The sequence below is a fragment of the Carettochelys insculpta genome, chromosome 1 (genome assembly GCF_033958435.1).
Source record: "Carettochelys insculpta isolate YL-2023 chromosome 1, ASM3395843v1, whole genome shotgun sequence".
Taxonomy (NCBI): domain Eukaryota; kingdom Metazoa; phylum Chordata; order Testudines; family Carettochelyidae; genus Carettochelys; species Carettochelys insculpta.
In genome coordinates, this window is record NC_134137.1 from 241,693,755 (window position 1) to 241,713,040 (window position 19,286).

Genomic DNA, 19,286 nt, shown 5'->3' on the forward strand with positions numbered 1-19,286 from the left:
TGAGAATTTGCCCTATTCACAGTTAAATGTCACCTTTATAGTGCCAGAGTGAGGACTGTCTGCATTGATGTGCCCTCTCCAGGGTACTGAATACATTTGACACACTTTTATATGATTTTAAAATGGAATAAAGTAAACATAATACTTAATTTCAACAGAAAAGGTGATTTTGCTATACCCCATTTCTGACTGCTGCAGGATAAAGATCACCAGTGAAAGTGGGTGGGGGTGGAAAGGGAAGGAGAGATAGCACATATATCTATTGGATGCATATACCATTTTAAACTTACTTTTTCTCTATTTTAGCCTCTAGTTCTGTCTCAGTTTATCAGCATTAACCATGTTAGAGGTTAGGTCCAATCTCTGTTAAACTTTGTAGTGAAAACTGAAAAAGTGTCATACAGTATCTTAGCCATTTCCACATTTTCTGCTGTTGTTTTCTCTCGCTCATTGAGTAATGGGCCTTCCCTGTCCTTAGTCTTCCTCTTGCTTTTAATGTATTTGTAAAATGTTTTCTTGTTACCTTTTTTCTCTCTAGTTAATTTAATTTTATTCTGTGTCTTGCCCTTTCTAATTTTATCTCTACAGGCTTGTGTAATAGTCTGAATTCATCCTTTGTAATTTGGTCTAACTTCCACTCTTTGTAGAGTTTGTCTTGGATCTGTCTCACGAAAGCTCGTCACTGAATAAATCATTTTGTTAGTCTTTAAAATGCTACATTTCTGCTGCTTTATTTTGTTGGAGTACAGACTAACACAGCTACCTCTCTGTTACCATTGAAGATGTTCTGGTTAAGCTATTGCGGTCTCTTGCAATACTTATATCTCCAATACTTTGGGATAGTTTGCTTTGTGGCCTTTGTGCCAGTGAAAACTGCCAGTTTCCTTGAGCTGTTTATCTCCCTAGACTTGCTTCCTATGGGATCTTACCTACCAGCTCTGTGAGTTTGCTAAAGTCTGCCTTCGTGAAATTCATTATCTTTACTGTGATGTTTTCTTTCCTACCATTCCTTACAGTCACAAATGCTATCATTTCATGATCACTTTCACCCAAGTTGCCTTCCACTTCTAAATTCTCACTCAATTCCTCCCTATTTATCAAAATCAAATCTAGAACAGCCTCTCTCCTAGTACAGGTTGAACCTCTGAAAAACGGGACTCTGTTCCAGGAAAGGGAGGAAGTGTTGCCTTATACACTTGGACTGTGGTTGTGATGTAAACCCTTCTCTGCCCTCCATCTTTCTACATTTGATGTTGAGATGTGATTTCTTAATGTGTCTGGAGATGAAGTGGGAATCCTCCCAGCACATCTCTACAGAGCTCTCATAGAGGGTGAAGGGAAAGTTACACTCTGCAACTACACATGCTGACCATGTGGAACCCTGTAAATCTTCCTGGCACCCTAACCCCCTCTTGAAAAAATAAATTCAACCTTAACAAAGTCGAGCTAATCTCATAGCGTAAACATTGTAGAGAGAGTAGTTATCAGTAATTCACAGGCATACTGGAAGACCAATAACAAGTAGGGCTCCACAGGGATCTGTTTTGGGGGTGATTCTGTATATGTATCCAATATGTACATATATGATTTAGATAAAGGCACTTATAAAGTTTGAAGATCATACCAAGCTGGGAGGTGTTGCAAGTGCTTTGGAGGATAGTATTGTAATTAAAAATATCTGAAAAAACTTGAGAAATGTTCTGAGGTAAATAAGATGAAATTCAATAAGGACAAATGCAAAGCACTTCACATTGGAAGGAACAGTAATTAGCACACATAGAAAAAGGTTAATGGCTACCTAGGAAGAAGTACTGTGGAAAGGGACTTAGGGATCGTAGTGGACCATAAGCAAAATGAGTGAGCAGCATGAAACTGTTGAAAAAGAAAAGCAAACATTATTCTGGGATTTATTACTAGGGGGTATTGTGAAGAAGACACAAGCAATAATTCTCTGCTGTTCTCCGCAGATTATGCCTCAGCTGGAGCATTGTGTCATGTACTTGGTACCGCATTTCAGGAAAAAAGTGGACTAATTGGATAAAGTCCAGAAAAGAGAAACAAAAATGCTGAAAGATCTAGAAAAAAAGATGTATGAGGGAGAATTGAAAGGACTGGGTTTGTTTGGTTTGGAAAAAAGAAGACTGAGCGGGGACATGATGGCTATGTCTACACTAGCCCAAAACTTCAAAATGGCCATGCAAATGCATATTCAGTACCTCGTTAGAATGCCAGCAGCCGTGGCACTTCGAAATTGATGCAGCTCAGCACCGTCACAGCTTGTCCCGGCGGGGGTCCTTTTCAAAAGGACCCTGTCAACTTCGAAATCCATTTATTCCTAACAGCAGATAGGAATAAGGGGACTTCAAAGTTGATGGGGTCCTTTCAAAAAGGAGCCCCATCTCGACGAGCCGTGGCTGCCCGCATTCTAATGAGGTGCTGAATATGTATTTCAACATTTCATAAGTAAACTTTGAAATGGCCATTTGCATAGCCATTTTGAAGTTTTGGGCTTGTGTAGATATGGACGATATGACCTTTCAAGTATCTAAAAGCTGTTACAGGGAGGGAAAAATATTCTTCTTAACCACTGAGGATACAACAAAAAACAATGGATTTAAACTGCAACGAGATAGGTTTAGGTTGGATATTAAATAAAATTCCTGTCAGGGTGGTTAAACACTGCAATAGATTATCCAGGTAATTATGAAATCTCCATCATTAGAGACTTTTTAGAGCAGTTTAGACAATCACCTGTGATGATCTAGATGGTGCTTGATCCTGTCACGAGTGCAGGGGGCCAGACTTGATGACCTCTCAAGGTTCCTTCTAGTTCTATATCCCTATGTTTTGACTTGCCTGTGGACTTTTTTCTATTGCCCCCATGAAATCTAGTGTAAATCCCTTTTCACTATGCTCTTCTGAGTGTATCCAAACATTTTCTTCTCCTCCCATGTTCGGTAGATCTCTCATCTCTACACATAATCTAATGTATTTCTCTTCTCAATAGCCCTGTCCATTAGGGAAGTTTTTTAAATGCTGCATGCTGTCAGAGAGCCAAAACGTTTATATACCATTAAACTATACAATACCTCTGTAGTGAGTCAGTATGGCCTCCTGCAGACCCGGAGGCAGGGGAGACTATGCAGAGGCCCTGGTGGGCGGGGCCGGAGCCAGGAGACCAGAGGCCCGCCCCTCAGAGGGCGGGGCCAAGGGCTAGAAGAGCCAAAGGCAGGACTCGGGACCCATTCAGGCAGGGAGGACGTGCCTGCATGAGCTCCTCGGCACCAAAGGGAGAGGGCCTGCGGCCGCCCGGCCAGGCCAGAGGAGCAGGCCCCCAGAGGCTCCAAGCAATCCCGGGTCCATACGCCCCAAGGGGACTACCCGGACTTCCCAGACCTACCAGGACCTTCCCGCCGGCGGAGACCCCCCGCCTTGGAAGAGGCCCCAGGAGCGGGCTGCCCCAAAGTCCCGGCGGATCCTTACAGCACTCAGACCCAGGATCGCCTTGCGTCTCCTGTATTACCGCTGCCCGACTACCCTAACGACATTGTTATGGACGACTGGCCGGAGCCCCCGAAGGTGGATGACCCGGAGGAGACTGACCTAGGGGGACCCCTCGACCAGATGGACTGGGACCTTCCGCCGGCAGAGGGTGAGGTAGGAAGTGGCCCGGGGAACGACGCTCACGAACCAATGGCGGTGTGTTGCGGTCTGGATCCCCACTGCCGGGGTTGCGTGTGAGCGACCCCCAGGGTGCCGGGCCGGGTCTCAGTGGAGTGGGAGGGCCTGCGACCCCCTACCCCACTTCCTTGACAGGGCCAGCCTGTGCTGGGCCTGCACTTAAACCCTTGGGTTGTTGCCCCGCCCCAAACTGAGGGCTGGGCCTGTGTTTAAACCCTTGGGTTGCTGCCCTGCCCCAAACTGAGGGCTGGGCCTGTGGTTACACCTTGTGTTGCTGCCCCGCCCCAAACTGGGGCTGGGATTGTGTTTAAATCTTGTGTTTCTGCCCCGCCCCAAACTGAGGGCTGGGCCCAGAACTGTGCTAGTACTTGGGGACTGCTGCCCTACCCTGAACTGAGGGCCGGGCATAGAACTGTACTATCACCCGTGAACTGCTGCCTTGCCCTGGACTGAGGGCTGGGCCCAGAACTATACTACTCTTGTGAACTGCGGCCCCGCCCCAGGTTGAGGATTGGGGCCTGTATGGTGTTGTAGCGGTGAGCCGCTGACCACCTGAACTGAGTACGGGCTGGTGCTCTAACCCCTTATTGCTGCCGCCCGCCCTAGGCCAAGGGGCTGGGCGTCTTTGGACGTGTTACAACCTCTCTGAGGTATTTTACAGCTGAGGATCTGAGGCATATTTTCCAATGGTCTAAGTTAGCAGTGTAGCCATTGGACAATTCTTCCTCTCCCAGTCAAGGACCGTGAATCAGGAAACTTGGGTTCTAGAGCTGCTGCAAATTCTTTGTGCAATCTGCCATTGTTTCATAGCCTTGGTTTCTTCTTCAATAAAATGGAGAGGGTTCTTTCTCCAGGGGATATTATGTAGTCTGTCTATAAAATGCTTTGAACTGTTCCAAGGCATTTAGAAGTAATTATTTCCATAGCGCAGAAGACATGTTATGCCTGCATAACTGGCTAGTTTACAGGTGGGAATAGAAATATAAGTACTTTGAAGATGAGTACAACCAAAAATTATTTTGCAGATGGAAAACTGCCATATGGAAGGATGAGGAAGAAATCATAGAGGACGTTAACTTAAGCAAAAATGAGTGTAGGGTAGAAGAAAGCCAGTGTGGTGCAAACTTTTGTTGAAGACCCAAAGTGTGGGCTAGATTTTCAGACAAACTCTCAACTTTTCATTGAAACTGAGCCACATTTTTGGAAAAGCATGTATGGTTTCAGCCAGGTGACAGCCATTTTCTATGGTTCACATGCACCATTGTCTGGACACTCTCTAGTCAGAAGCCGTGTCTACACGTGCACGCTACTTCGAAGTAGCGGCACTAACTTTGAAATAGCGCCCGTCACGGCTACACGCGCTGGGCGCTATTTCGAAGTTAACTTCGACGTTAGGCGGCGAGACGTCGAAGTCGCTAACCCCATGAGGGGATAGGAATAGCGCCCTACTTCGATGTTCAACGTCGAAGTAGGGACCGTGTAGTCGTTGCACGTCCCGCAACTTCGAAATAGCGGGGTCCGCCATGGCGACCATCAGCTGAGGGGTTGAGAGACGCTCTCTCTCGAGCCCCTGTGGGGCTCTGTGGTCACCGTGGGCAGCAGCCCTTAGCCCAGGGCTTCTGGCTGCTGCTGCGGCAGCTGGGGATCCATGCTGCAGGCACAGGGTCTGCAACCAGTTGTCAGCTCTGTGTATCTTGTGTTGTTTAGTACAACTGTGTCTGGGAGGGGCCCTTTAAGGGAGCGGCTTGCTGTTGAGTCTGCCCTGTGACCCTGTCTGCAGCTGTGCCTGGCACCCTTATTTCGATGTGTGCTACTTTGGCATGTAGACGTTCCCTCGCAGCGCCTATTTCGATGTGGTGCCATGCAACGTCGAAGTTGAACATCGACGTTGCCAGCCCTGGAGGACGTGTAGACGTTACTCATCGAAATAGCCTATTTTGATGTTGCTACATTGAAATAAGCTATTTCGATGTAGGCTTCATGTGTAGACGTAGCCAGAAAGAGGCAAATCAAAGAGACCAACAAACATTCAGAGTTTTGGAAGGACTGACTTGTGGAAAGAGGTATATGTGGGTATATAAATTAGCTGAAGATAGGTAAGGGCTATATCTACAAATATTTGAAGGGGTACATATCTAAGAACAAGAAGAATCATTTTGGACGGTACATGCTAGGTGTAACTAGGAATAGTCAGATGAAATTCAGAAATCAACTTCCTGAAAGTGTTTTAGTGGAATATCCTTTTTTTCTGGCAGAACGCACCGGAACAGAGTTCTGGCACCTTTTTTCCGTTAGAACACCAGAAAAATTTTCACCGCCAGTTCTGCAGCAGCAGGTGGACTGGGGCAGGAGCCCCCACGGCCTCACAACAGTCTGAGACTGTGGCATTAAAACTGAACACCTAACCCTTATGAGGAATCATCAGACTTGAGTTCTGGCACCTTTTTTTTTCCCTAGAAAAAAAGGCTCTGGATGTAATCCAGCTTGTTTGGAACATTTAGAACACATACAGGGCTAGAACTTGGGTCAAATTCCTGGCCTTCCCGAGAGACACTGTTTTATCCTTCAAAGAAATGAGACAATAATTTTATTTAAATCAATATTCACCACTTTTCTGGCATGATGACAAGATGAGAAATATTAGACTGAGGAGGCTACGTTTTGGATGTTCTCTTCCTTTTACTGGAATAACTAAAATGAGTGTTAGTTCACAAGAGGCACTGAAGAAAAAGATAACTCCATCGTGACAGGGTTAGATATAGCACCCTCTGCTACTGGCTTCACCAGATCTTCAGTGTACAAAGACTAGGCATTGTGTTTAGACCATAGAATATAAAAGACTGCGTCAAGTAAGTATCAGTGCCTAATTTAATTTAAAAGACTTTGAAGGAAACACCATTATTAATCCTTTTTAATTAGTCATATACTGGTAGTAAAAGATGGGTTGTGTCAGGGTAGTGGCAATGCAGGGTTCTGGTGGTAGAGACCTGAACATCTAAGTTATTGTTTATGTCTGCGCTAGCAACAAAGCATAAATGCTCCTCTCTGACAACTGGGAGTCCCTAATTCCTTTTTTTGCCTCACACCTATTTCCAAGGGAAGAGGGAAATATAAGGGAGGTATACTGAATGGGTAAGGGTGGGACTTGATAAGCTAGGGGGCAGAGTCAGACAAACAGTTCTCTCTGCACCTATGCAATCTGTCATCTGTAGCTGAGAAGCACAGAAGAGGAGAAAAGGGACAAACAACAGGAGAGAGTATGCGCTGCTTGCCAGATGGCTTCAGGTTTTTTTTCCATTTTTTTCCCGTGTCTGTGTGGAATCTCCCTTTTTAAATGAAGCACCCTAGTAAATGTTTGTAATGTAGCTTTATTTGCAAATGTTAGTTAACAGAACTCTGTTGGCAGCAATTGTCTGGTTACCCTTAAGCTCTGTAAAATGAACTGGACTGAATATTTCTGGTGTTTGTTTAGCATAGGTTCATCTTGTGAATTGGATGGGCTGAAAGGCTTCTTGCTTTAAATTTACATGTGCAACTAGCTTTCTAGCATAATGGGAAATGTCTAGAGAAAATGAAGATTCAAAGTATTTATCTATCAGCAGTGTGATTAACAAGGGTATTTTTTCACTTTGCAAAATGCATTAAAATTAGTTCTTTTGATGACAAATCTACTACCCCAAGTAAACCTTACATGAAATACCTGGGATGAGCGGCTCTATTTAGAAGTATTAAAATGGCAATATATTCACTCATGGAATAAGACCCTTGAACAATGAAACAAGAAAGTTCATTTTAACAAAAGACAGCAACTAAGGCTGAAATTCCATTTTAAATTACTCTGTTGTGCTGATACTGTAGCAGATCATAGGGTATGTTTTGAGGCCCTCTGAGAGGAGCAGAGCAGCTGCAAGTAATAGGCATCCGCACTTGAGTTACAGCCATCATTTCAGCATTAATTCCAGTATTGCCTGAGGGTAAGTTAAACCTGTAATATTATATTTCTATTTTTATGGACATATGTAAGAATTGAAGCACTTTTTAAAATGTCTTTTCAGAAAACAGATTTCTAACGCCTGCAAAACTGTTACACTCTGATATAAAAATAAATCTAGGTATGTGTTAGCACATATTAGACTATAGATATTCAAATCTCTCTTAGGAAATACATGCTGAGTTTTCTTGGCCAAATTTTCCACCCTGTTCAACAACTTCACTTAGGTCATTGAAATGATCACCAGTTTAACCTGTTTAGCAAAACAGAATCAGGTCCTAGATCTTTCATTAAACACACTGCATTTACATAGATCTACCCAAAAATCATTGTGAGTTAATGTAACATGTTAAAGTACCAAGTCCTTTTTTTTTGTTTTTTTCAACTTGGCCAAAACTTTGACTGAGCACATCAGGAATTACAACTTCAGGATCAGGCCTTTCATATATGCAACTGGCCATTCTCAGTCTTAAAACTGTCCTACAATGTAGACATCCTAGCCAAGTTTTCCAAAATGCAACATAACAAAGCTCCGTATTTTAAACCTATATATAGAATGCTTTAGAAGAACTTAGTCAACTTATAGATTCTCAGAAAACAGAAGCACTGATAAATTTGCAGCTGTAGCAGTTCTGTCTGCACTAAAAGACACTTATGTTCACCAAATTTAAAATTATTTGATAGAATCACCTAAGAAGAAAGTAAGGAGCATCTATTACTTGTATTGTGCTATTTTAGTAATTTGGAGCCTTGTTTTGTTTCATTGTCATTTCAGTGAATCTCAGTTTACCACCCCGCTCCAAAATTCTTATTGTCTAGTTATTTCCTGTGTCTTCATTGTCTAATATGGGCTTCTGATTTAATTTCAGAGCCTCTGAGTGACAACAGGTGACAGGCTGGTGGCTCACACTGTTGTGTCACGGAAGAGTTCCAGGATAACGGCAGAAAGACATCTTATCAGTTATCGGAGAAAGCCCAGGACGGAAAGAACACACAATAACTTCTTTTATGATTTTAAATATTGATCATGGTTAGCAGTATTTGTGCTGCATTACAGAATGTCTTGTGGTAATGGTGAAACTGGTGGGCATGCTACGTATAAGCTCTGTGATCAGGCCCAAAGCACCAGCTCCCAGTTAGGCACTCTGAATGGACACAGGAAGCCTTCAAGATTGTTGGAAGTCACAGGGAATTTAAACAATATGCAATATTCTTCAGTGGCACTAGTTCCAGATGCCATGGTGAATAATGGATCAGGACTTCCCTGTAACTCCGAGAAAGACACAAAGGATTCAGTTTTCCAGCTCAGCAACCAATCTATGACAGGAAGTGAAATCCGTAGGACCTACACAGCCAAGTGTTTCTATGGCCCTTATTTAACCAAAACTAGCATGCAGGGAGATGTCTACAACTTCCTGGAGAGGCCTAGTGGATGGAAGTGTTTTATTTACCATTTTACTGTGTAAGTACCTATACTTCTACATAATTTCTTATGTCAGAGTTGTATGAAAATGATCTAAAAGAACCCAGAGTACTATGAGTCAGTCTGGCACCCTTACTCATTTGCCTGGTTTTTGCTCACACAAGTACAGGTCGAACCTCTGTCATCTGGCACCCTTGGGACCTGACTTGTGCTAGATGGGAGGTCAATATTTTCTAGCACATTACCAACACTTCCATGGTCTACTGGGCTCTTAGAAGACATTTAGGGGTAAATTATAGGTAAATAACACCACAGAACACTGACAGCCAGGACTGGTGGCTGCAAACAAACTTTATAGGACCACAGAAAACTTGGCCATGCCCATGATAACTGGTCATTTAGATAACTAAAATCATGGTAGATTATGGAGTTTGCTGGATGACAAAGTTCTGGTTTAGAGAGGTACAACCTGTAGTTCCATTGAAATGGATAGAATTACTTGTTTCAAAGAAAGATTTGGCTTAATACCAGTTAACTTTTCTAGCATGGCTCACTGGAGTCCTTCAGTGTTTTTATTTTTACTTATGAGTTCTCTTTCAACTACTGTGCTTCATCTTTGTTATTTCCAACACAAAAAAGGTCCAGTACTATTGCCTCACTTTCATCTTTGTCTTAATTTATTTGTATTGTTCCAACTGAAGATATCATGGCTTTTGCAAACAAGAGAATGTGTAAGACTTAGTTCTGGTTAGATACATGGTATGTCTGTAGATGCACATTGATCAGCCTGCAGTTGCAAAACTCTTTTAAAGACATTTTTGAAGGCAACATGTTGTATAAACACTCAAACTCTTCACTTTTACTTTCCGTTTGGATTAATTAACACAACTTGGAGTTATCAGTGTTAGCTACAAACTTTGCCACAAATTAGTCATTTACATGTTTAGTACAGCAAACCCTCGATTTATGTGGAGGTTGCAGCCAGGGCAACTGCCGCATAAATCAAATTTTGCCTAAAATGGAGGAGGTTGGGGAGATCCCTGGAATTCCCCTAGCTAGGGGGTAGTGGGTGGCAGGAGCGTCTGCTTCAGCCAGTGGCTCTGGCTCCCCCTGCAGGTGGGCAGGGACCAGTTTAGGGGTGGGTCAGGGCACCTCCTGCTCCAGCCGCTGGCCATGTGGAGCAGCCATGGCGCCCCTGCCACCCTCCCCAGCTGCAGCGTGGCTTGGCCCCAGCAAGAACCAGCTTGGGTGGCGGCAGAACCAGCCGTGGTGCTGGAGCCCTGGGCAGCTGCAGCTGCAGCGTGTCTTGGCCCTGGGCAGCTCCGCCGGGCAGCTGCAAGGCGGGAGATGCCTCCTAAGGAGCCCCTGAGCCGGCCGGCAGCATGGGGGTAAGCAGAGAGGCAGGGTACAAGAAAATAGGGTCCCCTTAGACTTGGCTCACGTTAATATAAAAACGCATAAGTTGAGTCTGCGCAAAGCGAGGGTCTACTGTACACAGTCAGAGAAAATGAAGGCTTTGATTTATCTATGCAGCCGTATATGTTGTACATTGATACAGCATGAGTTGGTAAATACTGATGCAGATACATGCCCTCTCAGGGGTGTCTCTTTTTTGAAAGTTCAGAAATGGTAACCCCAGCTTTTTGTTACAGAAAAAGGCCTGAATGTGCCTTCACTGGATCAAGTGGGAGTTTCACCACTGACTGGAATGAGAGTAGGATTGAGTCCCTCCCCCTCCGCCAAGTCTTTGTTATGAAGAAAAATGGAGCATATTGCTCTTGTGTTTGACTCAGAATACTTTCTTAGGGCCTGATCCTATGTTCCTTATCCTAAGAAAACCACCACTAACTTCAAGTAAGCAAGGCAGTGCCAAATGCTTTTGAAAAAAAGACTTAGAAAGATATAACAATGATCTAAAATGAGGGTAAACCATGATGCCTCTGTTAGTCATAAGGCAGATATTCTTATAGCTATTTCCTCTCTGCCTCAAGATTATCTAGGCTTTTATCAAATGATGTTTTGCTTTATGAAATTTTGCCAAGTAAAAGGATAGGGCCTCTTTCAAGGACTATACTTACAGCATATAATCATGCCTACAGCTTAAAGAGATTTCATTTGTGTTGATTTAAATATGTGAATGGTCATGGTTTAAGCCTATTTGAGGCTGGGATTTATTTGTCTCACTAAAGTGCGTTTGAGATTTGAAATACTGACGATGAAAGCAAACTAAGGCTGACCTTTAATTTGTGCTTGTTGCAATGATTTTTAAACTAAACAGCAGTTGGGGAAACCACTGGAGTTCATAGAAAATTGTTTAATTTTTTAAATCTTCATAATGATTTTAGCAAAACTAAAAAGCACTAAATTCCCCCACACTCGCACATTGCCTTTAAAATCTTTTCATTAAAAGTTTGTTTTGATTAAAAGAAAACTTTGATATGATTCTTTAGACATTAGGTGCATCTAAATGTCTACCTAAGTGCTATACCTCCCTAATGATCAGATAGGATAGTGTGTGTGTGTGTGTGTGTGTGTATGTATATATATATATATATATATATATATATTCAGCAAAAGGAGTATCGAAAGTTGAAATGTAATTATTAATTTTTGTTATTAAACTAAGTTGGTGTCTTGAAAAAACACTTTAAAATGTTGTCCATTACAGGCATAATAAATTTGTAAGTGTTCCACATCTTATGTGAATCATTAGGCTCTTAACTCCCTTCTGCCTTGTATGTAATTGAAAACTTATGAATAAACCTATCTGTGTAGAATGTGGTTTTCATTAAGTCTCCTCAGATTCTCCACATTCTGCAGTGCCAACATTAGTCATTTCCAAATGCTTGGGGCTCTTATAACCAAATGGGATTTGAGTCAGGTAAAAAAGATAGACATTTCCAGTTCAGATATGAAAAGCATGCATTCTGTGAAAAAAGGCAATGTAGAATGTGAAACTTGCCAGCCCACCCGTATTCTGAAATTATTATGAGCACCTATTGTCTCGTGTATTATTTATAATTATTTATAATTTCCCTGGTGTCTTAAACTGTCTTTTAAAGGAAAAAAAACTTGATAAAATCTGACTCAAAATTTACTACCTGCCCCTCAAATTGTTGTAATCTATAAATCTGAAAACTAGAAAAGAGAACAGGTTATTTTTTCTTAATTTATGTTAGCTATTTATCTCAGTGGAATTATTCCTGATTTATCCTTCTGTAACTAATGTCATGGTTACATCCTAAACATATTAAAGAGTTTTGAAGGACTGGTCTGTTTAGGAATTTTCTCATCCTTGCCTCTGTTATCTTATATGTTTATTTACAAATTAACACCCCAGTCCTGCAAATCCTTACCTGAGTACTTCTTACATTTGTCACCTATGCTTCACCCGGCATACAAGGGTTTAAGTTAAGTAAGTCACTTAGGCAAGTGACTCCTGAAAACACTAAGGCGAACAGTGTGAAAGATTACGTGTGGACAAAAAGAGAATAGGAGGCAGCAGGAGCAGCCTGATAGCAGCGATGCACAGTATATGGTGTCTTGCTTCTCTTTTGTGCCAAACATTTTTTCTGATGCTACTGAAGCTACGTAAAGTACTGGATATCAGTATAACTTAGGCTGTCTACACTAGAGCATAAAGTCAATTTTAAGACACTTAACTCAATTTACAATGTGACTGTCTTCACTGAAATTCTCATCAGGTCACTTTTAAGGGGTGGTAATGTCAACTTTCTTGCCCCACCCCTCTGACATGGTGTAACACCAAGTTCAAATTTACAAGGTCAAATTAATGCTAGTATGGAAACTGTTACTTTCAATAGATTTTATTGGCCTCCAGGGGTATCCTGTAATGCCCCAATTGTGTCTGTTCTGGCTACTTTTGCCTCTGCTGCTCTCCAGATGTGCAGGAAGTAGGAAGCAGGAACTCAGGACAATTTGAATTTGTTTTATTTCTGGCCAGAGTGGCGATCACATCTCATTGGCATTCTCTCAAGTGATCACTGTGCTGGCAGAGGCTTCTGTTGCCACAAAACAAGCTGTGTAGATGGGGTTCTGTCTACCCACCAACTCCCCACCCATACCTCTGTCAACAGCCCCTTATTGCTGGAATGAGAGATAAGGGGCTGTTGACAGGGCGGTGGGGGGGTGTTGGTCAACAGAACCCTGTTCACGTGGCTTGTTTTGTGGCGACAGAAGCCTCTGCCAGGCTGGTGATCACAGGAGAGTATATAAATGAGGCATGCGATTTGTAAATGACCACCTCATTTGCATTGTCAAGTGACCTCATTTGCATGACCCTGCTGGCGGCAGCACGCCATGTAGACGTAGCCCTGACTGAATTTTGCCATCATGAAGCAGAGCTGTGTGGAATTTACACTCATGTAAATCATAGCTGAGCTTGGCCTATTAGTTTCAGACACAGAAGTTAGAAGTTGGGCACAAATCTGAAGAGAAAAGTGATTCACAGGGGTCTGTGAATCTAACAGTGCTTTTAGAAAACTGGAAAAATCACGTACAGTTCAGCTTCTTTCAATGGGCAGATCACAACTCTTCTCATCTGTGCGTAAAGGGGTGCTCCATGTGTGGATCTACACACTTTTTCATAGAAGGAATACTTGGATATTTTCAAAGTACCATCTCCTTCCTACACCTGTATCTGACAGAGGTCTCTCTGAACTATTCTGTTTCCACCTGAAGGGAACAAGAGGACTCGGAGAAGGCTGTGGGGACGCCAGTTTTTCCCTCTTTTTCCCCACAAAATGTATATATGCTTACTACAGCTCATTAAGCATACTACAAGATGCCCAGGTGGAGCTGCTGTAGTCTGCAACTGATGTGAGGGGCACAGGACCAGCCAGAACAAGTCTGGAGTCCCATGGATCCCTGGAGAGAGTGGAGCTTAGCACTTGCTCTTTAGCCTTCCCTGTATGGAGTCAAACACCACTTTCCCAACAGTTTTCTGGGAGGTAATGCACAGATTTCCATGGGAAGTGTTCCTTTTTACACTGGGAAATGAATCTTGCCCCCTTTGGTTTCTAAGTCAAGGTTTATATTCACAACAGAAACCTTTTACATATGTATTAATGTAAAGTTGATGGCCATAACTTATCACAGATATGGTTACTGTCCAAGATGTATGAGTTTGTACTTCGTACAGTCGGCTGAGTTGTGGAAAATAATTTAGATGGAGGTTTGTGGGAAGGGACATCAGGATAGCTCAGGAATTTTCATGGGAGAGTGAACCTTTCACCTCTAGGCAACTAGTCTGAATCTCGGCCAAGTCAGTAGTGAAGACGACTTAATGTCTCTTGGGGGAGATATGAAAGAATTTTTTGCTCTCAGTTGAATTCTCAGTGAAAGGAGGTTCACACCAAAGTCACTGGTAGAGTTAATACAGGCTGAAACCCATGTTACTGCTCAGAAAAGGAAAACAAGGACTGCATGAAAAGGGAACCTATGTTCTTGTCCATGTGAACAGTTACTTCATGGCAAACTGGGGTGTTGTCCATGTGATCCCTGCTGAGTAAGGTGACCATATCTCCTTATCCCAAATACAGGAGAGGGAGATATGGGTGGAGGGAAGGGGCAGCTCCTCCCAGCTGCACTGAGGCATGAGGAGCCAGGAACCTGGCAGCAGCTGTGTGAGTGGGCTGCCAGCTCCCTGTGCCTTGGGAAGGAAGTAGACGGCAGCAGCCAGTGCTCCTACTCGTTCCCCCTAGGCATGGGGAGCTGGGAACTGGGCAGCAGCCGCCAGTGTTCCTCCCAGCTTCCTGGAGCCTCAGGGAGCCGGGAGGGATGTGGCAGCCTATGGTGATCCTCCTGGCTCTCCCTAGTTGCAGGGAGCTAGAAGCCAGGCAGCAGCCATGCAGGTCCAGCTCCCGTCCCCCATGAGTGGCAGGGAGCCAGGTGTCAGATGCAGCCACACCAATCCAGCTTCCCACTCCTGCTAGCCACCAGGAGCCAGGCACAGCTGCATGGGTCTGACTCCTAGCTCCCGGGAGCAGTGGAGAGCCAGGAGCCAGCTGCAGCCGTGTTGGTCTGGCTCCTAGCTCCCACACCAGTGCACAGCAGGAACCGAGTGGCAGCCACTCCCCCTGCAACTATGGGGCAATTAAACCCAATTTGAAAATAAATTGGGACATCTTCCTAGCACCAGAAATACAGAGCTGTCCCACCAGAAACAGGAAGGATGGTCGTGCTACTGCTGAGCTGTATTAGGAGTGTGAAGCAAGGCAGGCCTCAGCATGTTTGGGAGGGGGTATTTGGGAGGGGCCCTTTAAGAGAGTGTCTGGGGAGTGGCTGGCCGGGGATCCCAGAAGGACTTACCAGCCATATGATCTTGTCTTTGGAGTTTCATGCTGTGTTCTTTTGAAAGAGCAGCCGAGGCTGTATGGACACTCTCTTTTGAAAGGGCGGCTTGATCTTTCGATCCGCTTTTTGTGTGTGGATGCGAACTTTTGAAAGATGAGCTTTCGGAAGATCTTTTCTGAAAGATCTTCTTTTGAAAGAGTGCTATAGTGTAGACATAACCATTATGATTACCTATTGTTTGTCATCTTGCTTATCATCAGCTTTTTTTCTATCTACTTTTATCAACTTTGAATCTGAGTAGTAAAATTGATCAACAGTAGCAAGCCCCTGTTGGACCTAGCTCATCTCTCTTATCAGGGGATCATAAACTCTGCTTGGAATAGGGTTTACCACAATCTAAGACTATGTTTACAGTGCAGAGTTATTTCAGGATACCTTGTTATCCTGAAATAGCTACTGTGCATCTATGAAATGTACTTTTCAAAATACTGGGCACACTATTTCATCATCCCTTTACACATCCTTGCAGGAGGAGTAAGGGATGTCTCAAAATAGCACAGTATTTCAATATATGGCGCTGTGTGGATAGTGCCAAATGCCAAAACAGCCTCTTTCAAAATTAACTTGAAATAGGATGCGTAATTTGCATAGAGCAAATTGCATATCTTATTTTGAGTGAAGGACACAGTGTAAATGTAGCCTTAGACATTACCAAGCACCTGATATAATACTCCACGTAAGTCAGATAAATCCCTATAATCACTTGAGAAGTATGAAAAAATCAGTTGCATGGAACATAAAGTGGTGGGATTATAACCACAAAACATAATAGTGAAAAGTTTATTGGAATAAAGTATGATACATTAGGCCCTAGATTGTGACTAAATTAGCTTATTTAACTGATTCTTTCTGACTATACCCAATAAATGCTGAGATGATATATGGCTCCTTCCCACAGATTTCTATGGGAGTTAGGTACCTAAATGCCTCTGAGGATCATAGGCTGCAATTAAAATACATACCTGGGAGAAATTATTAAAATAGTGGGTTAGCAAAGGTACTGAATCATTATAATATTAAAAATAAGTGCACATGTATGAAAACCTATTGGGGGAGAATATAGGTGAAATGTGAGTTCTTTGTAATAATTTTTAAAAATAATATGGCTCAGTAATTGAAGGCTATATCATAATATATGTAAATATGAAGCAGTGTTAAGGTTGCTAAGGCACCCTAAATATTGTCATTTTCCAATATGAGTATTTAAGTATTCATCCTCATTTTCTAATGTGATGATTTCCCCCAAATTTAGTTTAGTAAATACTGTGGTAATGTCAATAATTAAGGCAACTGAAAAATTGAGGACTTCTGCTACAGCTTATATTTAAAAAATATTTGCTAAGTACTGTTGTGTTTCAGAGATCATTAGTAGAGGTCTACTTAAATTGCTTTCTACAAGTTGCCCATGACATAAACAGCCAATTTCATGGATATATTACACATCTGCAAAATTTGCTATTTTTGCCATGACCAAGCCAAGAAAAAGTTTGTGACTGTTTTGCAGTGTATATCATGCTGCTGCTGGCAGTAGCACTGGGTTGTGAGAGAGTGGTGCCTGCTGGCCAGGTGCCCAGCTCTGAAGGCAGTACCACCCCCAGCAGCCATGGAGAAGTAAAGGTGGCACGGCTCTGGCACACTTACTTCCATGCTACTGCAGGCCTTGGTGCTGACTTCAGAGCTGAGTGTCTTACCAGCAGCTGCCATTCCACCTTCAGATTTCACAGGAGACCAGATTTCATGGTCCATGACATGATTTTCACAGCTGCAAATTTGATAGACCCTTAAGCATTAGTAGTAAATAGTTCTTACATGGAATTTGTGGACTTTTTGTAGAATACGTATAAGGTATAAACTTTCATTTAGTGATCCTGAAATCAGTGGCTTTCCATTTTTTTTCCATTTGTAGATACTGTACCTAAAAAAATTTCAAATGGAGGTGAATTCCCTTTTGGAAGTCTTAGACAAAGTCTGTAGACCCCTCAGAGGTCTTCAGACCACGAGTCAAAAACCTAAACTAAAAGCATTCAACAAGTAAATTAGCATAATGTTTCTCTTACTGTTATCTGTAAATGGAACTTGCAGACCATTATTTAGAATCATAGAATCATAGGGCTGGAAGGGACCTCAGGAGGTCATCTAGTCCAGCCCCCTGCTTCAAGCAGGATCAACCCTGACTAAGTCATCCCAGCCAGGACGTTGTCAAGCGGGGACTTAAAAACCTCAAGGGATGGAGAATCCACCACCTCTCTAGGCAACACATTCCAATGCTTCACCACTCTTCTGGTGAAGTAGTTTTTCCTAATATCCAGCCTACACCTCTCCCTCTTTAACTTCACACCATTACTCCTTGTTGTGCCATCTGACACCACTGAGAACAGTTTTTCACCCTCCTCTTTAGAACTCCCCTTTGGGAAGTTGAAGGCTGCTATTAAATTACCCCAAAGTCTTCTCTTCTGTAAACTAAACAAGCCCAAATCCCTCACTCTATCCTCATAGGTCTTGTGCTCCAGCTCCTTAATCATTTTTGTTGCCCTCTGCTGAACCTGCTCCAGCACATCCACATCCTTTTTATACTGGGGGACCCAAAATTGGAAACAATATTTAAGATGTGGCCTCGCAAGTGCCGAACTGAGGGGAACAACCACTTCTCTAGATCTGCTCAAAATGCTCCTCCTAATGCACCCTAGTATGCCATTAGCCTTCTTGGCTACAAGGGCATACTGTTTACTCATATCCAGCCTGTCACCCACCATAACCCCTAGGTCCCTTTCTGCTGTACTTCTGCTTAGCCAGTCAGTCCCCAGCCTATAACAATGCTTTGCCTCTAGAGAGCCCACTAATTCTCTTTTGAATCCTTGGAACAAGTATCTCTAGAGTGCAGACAAATATCTTCCCTTAACACGAGTCTCAAAGTGATATGATTGCAATATGGGCAACATATATAACACTGAAAGTTAAATACCATAAGGAGCATGTAACTGTATGTGTAAGGACTATGACCTCAAAATTAAAGTTCCATTTGGATGTGGTAATAATCTCACTTACTTGTTTGTATTACACATAGAGGGTTGAAATCAGTAATTGCTTGTGTTGGTAAGAAACATTATTTAAAATTTTTATGCAGAAGTTGGACTGCCAAGTGTTCCAAATTAGAAATGTACTAATTACATTTGGCACATACACCAGTTGCTGGCCTGTCCGATAAGGTTTATTTTCCTGTATTTCGTGGATTTTAGATGCTAGGGAGTTAAACAAAGTTCAAGTGTATTTCTCTATTTCTGGTGTCTGAGAAAAATACAAGAAAAAATCTTTTACGGAAAGTTACAAAATATTAGGAAAAAGGCTAAGGAAAGCTTCATTTATTTCTTAAAGGGGATGCTCCTGGTAGTGTGTTTGGGATGATTGTCACAGTTTGGGAGGAGGTTGCTACTGAATGTATATGCTTTACCACTTCTCTTTGTGATTCTCTCAAGTCTTAAATTTGTATTCTTCTTAAAATCCATAGGTACACATAGGCCGTGGCGACACTAGCCCCCGCCTTTTGGAAGGGGTATGCTAATCAGCCACTTTGGCAGATGCTAATCAGGCTCTGCTATGAATATGCAATGTCTCATTAGCATAATGTCAGCCACGCGTGTTTTGAAAGTGCCACTTTTGAAATGCACACCACCTGTGTAAATAGGGTCATTTTGAAAGGACCCCCTGGATTTTGAAAGCCCCTTATTTCCAAAACTAAATGGGAAGAAGGGGCTTTCGAAGTCCAGGGGGTCCTTTCAAAAGACCCCTGTCTACACTGGCGGTGTGCGATTCAAAAGA

At 42.8% G+C, this 19,286-nt stretch overlaps 1 protein-coding gene across 1 annotated transcript in view; it reads left to right on the forward strand.

Moving 5' to 3' along the window:
* Nucleotides 1-8,730: 8,730 nt before the first annotated feature.
* Nucleotides 8,731-19,286, forward strand: part of LOC142007131 (potassium voltage-gated channel subfamily KQT member 1-like) — a 702,875-nt gene continuing 692,319 nt past the window's right edge. The window contains exon 1 of the mRNA XM_074983677.1: nt 8,731-9,134. Coding sequence (XP_074839778.1) covers nt 8,731-9,134 — 404 coding nt within the window. The remainder of the gene's footprint in view (nt 9,135-19,286) is intronic.